Source organism: Brassica oleracea, chromosome C2 (genome assembly GCF_000695525.1).
Source record: "Brassica oleracea var. oleracea cultivar TO1000 chromosome C2, BOL, whole genome shotgun sequence".
Lineage (NCBI taxonomy): Eukaryota > Viridiplantae > Streptophyta > Magnoliopsida > Brassicales > Brassicaceae > Brassica > Brassica oleracea.
The window spans coordinates 7,119,439-7,128,337 of NC_027749.1; the positions used below are offsets into that span (position 1 = coordinate 7,119,439).

At 31.7% G+C, this 8,899-nt stretch overlaps 1 protein-coding gene across 1 annotated transcript in view; it reads left to right on the plus strand.

Annotated features, from left to right (window-relative positions):
- Nucleotides 1-8,535: 8,535 nt before the first annotated feature.
- Nucleotides 8,536-8,899, plus strand: part of LOC106323316 — a 2,734-nt gene continuing 2,370 nt past the window's right edge. The window contains exon 1 of the mRNA XM_013761460.1: nucleotides 8,536-8,884. Coding sequence (XP_013616914.1) covers nucleotides 8,536-8,884 — 349 coding nt within the window. The remainder of the gene's footprint in view (nucleotides 8,885-8,899) is intronic.

Consider the following 8,899-nt stretch of genomic DNA (forward strand, 5'->3'; position numbering starts at 1 on the left):
AAAATGGTAATCTTACATATGTTTAATGTAGTTTTTCTATTTTTTATGTTGTATGTTTACATATTATTTTTTAAAAATAAAAATGTAAAATGGTAATCTTACATATGCTTAATGTAGTATTTTCATTTTTTATGTTGTATGTTTACATATATTTATTATTTTCGAAATTATATATAATGTTTTTTATTTTTTTTATAAAACGATAATGTTACATTATGGAGATAAGCCGTCTTTTCTTTTTAAATGAAAATGGTAATTTTACATATGTTTAATGTAGTTTTTCCATTTTTATGCTGTATGTTTACATATTATTTATAATTTTCGAATATTAGTAATATTAAAATGTAAAACTATATTTTATGCCACGTGTCATCTTTCGAGAGAAGTTTTTTTCGATGATGTGGACGCCCCATGGAACCTCAAAAGGTCTTTTTTATTAGTATATATTTTTTTTCTTGCTTAAAGCAGTACGTGTATTTCCATTTTGATGTAAATTCTCAAATTTGTGTCTGGGATAGTCACGAGTGCTGGGCTTAGCCCTGGGCATTCGACTCTCGGTTCGGTTCCAATTCGGCTCTTTCGATTCCAAAGGTTTAAGATTCGTTAGGATTTAGAAACTTCGGTTTGGTTTCAGTTTAGTTATTTCGGTTTTAAGTTTGGTTCAGGTAATAAAGTTGGGAACCGAAGAAGCATATTATATATTATCATATCAAGAATCGTTAAGATTATCAATTAGATGCTACATTCTAAATGTAAATAACTGTACGTATTATTTTTTAATGAAAATAACCGTTAAACACACACATGAATCCAATTTTTTTATTGGCAAGGAAATGATGTTGTGTTATTTACTTTTGCTACAGAATTATGTATTTTACATAATTCAACATATGTCACTAAATTAGAAATTGAGATATTTTACATCAGGTCACTCCATAAAGATAGAAAAGCTTTGCATAATAATTTTTGTAAATGGATATTTTTTGTAGTGATAAATCTCATAGTCCACATAATATGAATTTTCACAAATGATTAAAATCCTTTTTTGTTAGGTGATTACTATGTTCTTTCTTATTAGTTCCGGTCCGGTCCCGGGTTTTTTGTTAAATTTAGGTTAAAAAGTAAAAAACCAAGATTCTTTGAATTAAATATAAGAATTTTGGATTTTCAGATAAATTTTGGATAATTTAGATAATTTTAAATATTTCAGATAAAAAAATATTATAGTAATCGATTTTTTTGGATATTTCGACTTATAAATAACATTTTTAAATTATTTAATTATTTTAAAACTAAAATAGTTAATATTTATAAATATATAAACTATATTATAAAAATTTGTGTATCCATTCGGTTCTCGGTTTGATTTTGGTTTGGTTCTTTTTTTTGGTTCTAGAGATATAGGATCCGCTAGTATAATTGATAGGATCCAAACCCGAACCGAACCTCATTTTCGGTTTGGTTTGGTTCTTCCCTTACGGATAAATGTGTCATTTCTAGTTGGGCTTATAAATCCTATTAAATGTGACCCTTACAATATATTATGTGAAGAAAATAACATTTTTTTTTGCAAATTACTGGCTACAAATATTTGCCATTATATAGAAAGAACAATATGTTTAATAGTGTAGATAATGCGTGAAAATATAAACTACCAGTCTTTATATCCTACTTCTGACTTATAAATTATGTCCCTCTAACTTTAATTTTATACAAAAAAAAAACTTTAATTTTATATTGACCGGATATTTTACCAACAGTAAACTTGTTTATTTTCATTAACTTATTATTATTTCTTCTAAAACCAAACTTATTTCGTGGACTTCCAATTTAATTTGGCAATGTATATTCTTTTTTTTGGTCAATAGGCAATGTATTATTTATACCCACACAATCCTAACAAAAGAAGCCGGTAGAAATGTACAGATATACAGTATTCTGGAAAAAAAATTATTGTGTACCTACCGCACAAACAAACTATTGTGTGCTACTGTGCTTCTGTGCCACACAATTCAGTAAACATATGTAGTGTTATAGTCGCTTTTTCTTTCTTATTTCAATTAAATCTCCTTTTTGATGTTGCTTTTTTTTTTTTTGCCATCCAAAGCTTTATTTCATGATCAAACTGGTCTTAACATGCTAGCCTCGAGAGCTAGCGGTTCAGGAACCACAATGTCTACAGTCGAAAAGTGTGAGTCGCGTGATCGGGCCTCTTTCGCAAGAGAATCCGCACGGATGTTCAGAGAACGTGAAATAAAATTCAAAGTCAAAGAAATAAAAGTTTCTCGAAGTGATTAAATAGCATTAAGTTCTGGTTCGAGTGCTGGCCATTGCTTGGAGGAGTTTATGATATGACCCAAGTTCTTATATCACAATCACGATCATGACTCCTGACTAAAGAAGTTTGTGCTTATTTAGGTGGCGTAATTTTCTCATTTAAATAATTATTCTATACGACAACTACGAATATGATAATAATGATGTGATTTGCCACTTTCTATGTTTTTATTTGTTTATAAGTCCACGTTAGTATGCTTTAGTTGAAAAAAAACAAAAAAAAATTGATTAAAAAAATTATAGTATATATTCTGCTTATTTTATCATGACCGCATAAATATTTTGATAACGAATAACTATAAATATAAATATTCTGAGTTTAATCCTTCTCAGGACTAATTAATATTTAAATCAAAATAAGTTAAATGCTGATTTTGAATATAAAAAAGATTGTATGTAAAAATATCATAACTCTCATACTTTGAAAATAACGTAATCATAACATTGGTAGTTTATGATAACATTATCAGTGTGTCATCAAAACGAACCACAAACATACGGAACCTTATAAAGTTATTCATGTAATTTGTATGTTTCTACACATCTTTGTAAATGCTAATTTTAATATGAATTAGATTTTGATCCGCATATCCGTGCGTATATTTTTCATTTTATAAACATATTTGATATTATTAAAAATGTTTTAAATATATAATTTATATTTAGTGTTATATATTGTGTAACTCTATAATATTATTATTATTTATATTTATTATTCAGCATTATTAATAGATAGTATTGTTTAATAAAATTTACTTTGTTATTATTTTTATTATTTACGAATATATTTTCGAGTTAGGTACAATAAAATAACAATCTGAAAAATCAAATAGAGAACCTCCTCCAAAATATGTTTTTCTTTAATTTATACATTTGCATATAATACATTTTAAACTTTATTTATATTATAGAACATATATATGTTTAAGATATTTATTTACATGTTGTGTTTAAACAATATAATTTAACATATATCATTTTAGTATTTTACGGGATTTATAAATAAAAACACTGTTTTGCTTAAATAATAATATCCTATTAATTTAATAAATTTTATACATAGTAGCATCTATCATATTATTTTAGTAAATTTTATTCATATAGAATATTATGGATGTTATGGTATTAATTTTTATTTTCTTAATTAAAATTTTAATATATTAGATTACTTTAAATTTTACAACATATATAGTTTATTTTTTCCGTGGTATATTTCAAAAAGTTATTTTTTATTATCTATGATTTTATTTTTTGTAAAATTTGAAATATTATTATTTTGATTTTGAATATTTATTTTCTAAATGTATATTTTGTCAAGAAAACTTTAAAATATTACACAACTATTTTTAAGTTTGGAAGATTACATGAATTTTGAATTTTCTTTTGCTACTATATTAGTACATTATTTTATAAAAAATATTTGAACTTTTGGTAATATTTTCTAATCAGATTTTGTTATAATTATAATTATAATTAAAAATAAATTTATAATTAAGATTTGATTTGTCATTAATATTTTAAATGACTTATTAAAATTTTATAAAACTCTAATAACATATTTTTTAAATAGTGTATGAACTAAAAGGTTATTATATACTATTATATTTTTTTATATAAACATTTTTAAACAATATATAGTTCAGAGTTTCAAAATAAATAAAAAGATAACATATAATTGTAGATATAAAAGTTTAACCTATGTTAATAAATTTATTTTTGTACAAAATATTAATTATTTTACGAATTTTAACCCATTTTAATGATGAGTGATAATTTATTTAAATGAAACAATTTTAAAAACAAAAATTTGTTAATTTACTTATTTAATATATTTTTTCCCTATTTAATTCATAATTCACTTTCTATTTTTATATAATACATAATATAATGATAAAATTTATAAAAATAGTATATGATTTTTTATTTTCTTGTTTTAAAATAAAATTTTAATGAAAACTAATTTATAATAATAATAAATATTTAAATCTATTTAAGATTTTGTTAGATTCTTTCTCAACAGAAATTGTTACAATTTTTTTAAAAAACTTTATAGTTGGTTTATTATTAATGTAAATAATCAAATGTTTTATTAATTAATTTTTAAATGGTCCTACTATAACTTATTAATAATAGATAAAAACATAACCTTAAATTAATAGATTAGAAGACAAAGTCGATATAATACCTTATTTGAAGTGTGAATTTTTCCCACTAACCAAATTCTCAATAAGCATTAAGAATATAACACCACTGGCGGAGCTAGGTGAGGAGTGGGTGGGGCAGCTGCCCCCCATGATTATTATTTTTTTGCTAATTTTGTATTTAATTTTTACTAATGTCCCTGATAAAAATTTAAATTTCTAACTATATTACTAATGTTTTAAAGTTTTACCCCATGTGAAAACTATTCCTAGATCCGCCACTGTATAACACTAGTAAGTGGGGAATAAAGTCAATAACTAAAACACTGTTTTTATGTTTTTACCTTTCTAACTATAAACATAGTAGTGTTATACTATTTGTCTATTGTTATGCTTCCTGTATATAGCATAAACACATAATATTATACTATAAGATATATGATACTATATATTGATAGATGTTAAATGAAACTAAATTAAGTTAAGTAATAAATGAAATTTAAATATGGAAAGCATTTATTGTTGATCAATGTTGTTTTAAACGGTTGAATACTGAGAATTTATGTTACAAAAAAAAGGATAGTGAGACTTTGATTTGTTGAAAACAGTATAAAACAAATAAAAATAATATAATGGTAGAATTAATAAGAGAAAAATGTATGACTACTGAGGAAATGTAAACATATAGAATAAAACAACATATGTTCTATATAGTTTGACGGAAACTTTTTATAATTATCTATCTATATTTTTGAAAAGTTTGTAAGTTCAAAAATTTAAATCATGTTGTATTTGAAAAAGATTATACCTTTTGAGTTGAATTTAAATTTTGATTTATTATATAGTTTGAAGAATATATAAGAAACAAGATTTTAGGGGAAAAACGATGTAAGAGTGAACCTCTCTCCTCTCACTTTCCTCCAACCTCTCTCCTCCCTCAAGTAAGCACGTGTGATTTTCTCACCGGCGTCCGGCGGCGCGTGCCGGTGCCGGATGAGCCTTCTCTCTCCATATCTTGTTTTCTCCTTTGCTGCTCTACGTCCTCTCTTTTCTCCACCGATATATTCGAGATCCTAGACTGTCTAACTTTTCCGGCGAGTGTTTCGCGCGCGAGGAGCTTCTTCCCGGCGAGGTATGGGCTTCTTCTGGTTTTCAGTGAGGTGGTAGAAAGGTCTGGTCCGTGGAGTAGTCGGCTTTTGGGTTGGAAGGGGATCAATTTTTCAGATCTAGATCTCGTTCGTCCTTTCCTCGTTGTTGTTTGAGGAGCTCTGGCTTGGTTCTACTCTCATTCTGGTGGTGGATCTTCGGTCTCTTCCGGTTTGTGGGTCGTGTTCCAATATTCTTCTACGGGGACTTGGCTGTTCGGTCCTCTTCGGCGTTGAAGTGGTCCTGCCCCTCTTTCTCAGTGGTTAGGTGAACTCCGTTTGTGTCACTTGACATTGGAGGTGAGTCTTGAGCTTTAGCACGCAGATTGGATGGTGCTGAGCTTTCAGAGGATCGCGTGGGTCTGACTAGATGTTATATCCGCTTTACGGTGGGTCTCGGCGGTCGTCTATGGCTTTCGGGGACCTCTTTTCTGGCTGCTTCATCTCGGACTTCCTCTTCACGGCTACCTCCAGTTTCACTCGTGGGTTAAGGCGACGGCTTTCCCGACGGGTTGTGTCTCTTGTTTAATTTTGGTCTATGGTCTGGTTGGCACGGACTTAGGAATTAGACAGCAAAGTAATCGGCTTCCGGTTCTCGGCGGTCACAGATGTGAAGGTGGTTCTCTCGGGGTCATTGACCGTCTTCTTGCCAAACGTCTGGTCATGTTTCACTTCCCGGCCCCGCTCGGCTCGCTTGGTCCTTGCGGTTGTGTGCTATGACTTTCCTTGCAGGTTTTTAGAGACATTCTGGTTCGGTAGTGGCGGTGGAATCAACCCGCTTTTTGCACGGTTCATGACAGAGTAGTGGTGTGTACAGTTTGGTTCAGGCCTCTTATGGTAAGGGTCTCGTAATCTTCACTTCTATTATCCGTCTAGTATTTCAGCGCCAGTGACGCATACAAGTTTCGATGAGTTCGTTGGAAACTAGCTACTCTTGAGATGACTTGGAAAATCCCGGCATCCGAGGCAACGAGGAGAACCTCACTTTTCCGAGGCTATCATCAGAGGCAGAGAACGGTAACCGACTCCTGAAAATTTCGAAAAGCTGATCAGCGGAACGTGCCGGGTTTAGTAGGTGGGCGAAGCTGTGATTGTAATAGAATGATTCGGGAACTTTTGTACAATTCAGGCTTGTATTCTGATCTGAATCCCCCTTTCAGGTTGAATAAAAATTTTAATTAAAAAAAAAGATTCTAGGGGAAAAACAAACAAAAGTAAAAAATTAATGAAATAAATAAAAGGGTGATATATATATGATAGAGGGGGATTTTTTTTTGCTAATAAGTAAATTATAATTTATTTGATGTATATTATTTGAATTCGAGTTGGAATGATGCTCAAGATTAAAGTGACTTTATTTTCCATGTTTTGCTTCTTACGAAGAAGAAATCTTTGCTTTTTTAAACAGTGTATGAGTAATCACTTAATTGTATGATTAAAGCTACTTTTGATTTGATTTCAGAAAAGCAGCCAATCTTCACTCAGAAAAACAGCCAATCTTCACCTGAGGTGTTAAGCTGAAGATTTTGTACGTTTTTTATTTTGTTGAGAAATAGGTTTGTACGTTCTTTACCGAAGATTTGTGTCTCTCTATTTGGGTAAATCATCTTTTTATTTCATAATAATTATGATCAACAAAATAATACTCTACAATAGTACATATCAAAACCATGAAAATCGAAAATAAGGATTAGGCCATAGTTTAATGGTTTATATTAGTATTGTTATTGTGTCAATAGATGTGCGAGGTGTTGATAAAAATGGAGTTGGTTGGTAGATGGCAAGGATCTTCATTTTTTAATAAACTTGTTAAAATAACACTACATAATATTCATAACACAATTTAACGACAACAAAAACATAGACCTAACGATTGTACGTAGGATACACACCTGAAAACTTAAATGTGTTTTGGTCCACAAGATCTTAAACACACTGACCGAAAATCACCAATACTTCGTAACATATTAATTTGTTATGGAAATTCCAAACAAAAACGATATACGAGCATAACAACATAGTTTGCTACAATATACAAAATAAGAATAAAGATATGAGGAAATTAAAAGTCATATAAATAAGTATAAAAAAATCTAAATTGATGTTTATAAATCTGGGAACAAAAGCGATGTCACGCGCACCACGCGCCTAACCCCTTTTCTCTCACGACGCGAACTTTTTCATTCCTCTTCCACCGTCGCCGATCTCGGCGGTGGCCCACACCCGCCACCATGGCAAGAAAGAAACCCCCCAAAAATAAGTCTCTGGTTCGTCTCCCTACTGGAACAACCAAATCTTCCAACAGTTCAGTCAAAGTTGCGACGCCTGATGCTTCTTCAGCCGTCAAATCGAAAGTCACAGATTCGCCTCTGGCCGGCTCCGCCGCTCAGACAATGTCTCCGCCGCCTGCCCAGAACTTCTCTAATCGAGACCTGGCCAAGCAAACTGAAAACCCCAATCCTGAAACCCTAGCTACAGAGACCCAATCTGTACCTGAAAATAAGGACCAGCTCGGTGCTGCTTCAAACTCTAGTGAACCCTCTTCTCAACCTGCAGCTGGCTTGCAAAACCCAGCTGATTTTCGGAAAGGTTACGTCAAGGAGTCGTCTGTGAAACTCCTACCAGAGCAGACGCCTTACACGCTTGACTCAGGGGAAGCATGCGTCACTATTCCGAACTCTGTTGTCGAGAAGAATAAGAAAGCTTGGGAGTACTTCATTCTGGGTCAGTTCTATGAAGAACCTCCTGCTCATGGTGCCATTCATGCCATTGTCAATGGTATCTAGAGCCGACAAAAGCGCGACATAACAGTTAACAAAATGGAAGGGAACTCGTTCCTATTCTGAGTGCCTTGTCCAAATGCTCGACGCAGAATTCTGGCTCAGAGCTTCTGGCAGATTGACGGCCAGACAATGTTTGTAGCAAAATGGTCTCCTGGGATTCAGCAATGCAAATCTGAGCTCGACATGGTCCCGGTCTGGTTGAAATTCACTGGTGTCCCATTGCAATTTTTCAATAAAGACGCTCTGAAGGAGATTGCGGGACTTGTGGGCCATCCTGTCTGCTTACACCCTGCTACAGAAAACCTTACCAACATTGAGGTTGCTAAGGTGTATACAGTCATTGATCCCCGTAAGCCTCTCCCCGAATTTGTGAATGCACGTTTTAAGAATGGTGATACAAGGAGGATTGGTGTCACCAGCCCTTGGCTCCCGTCTCTGTGCTCCTACTGCAAAAAGTTTGGGCACACAATCTCGAGATGTAAGGCTGCTCCTC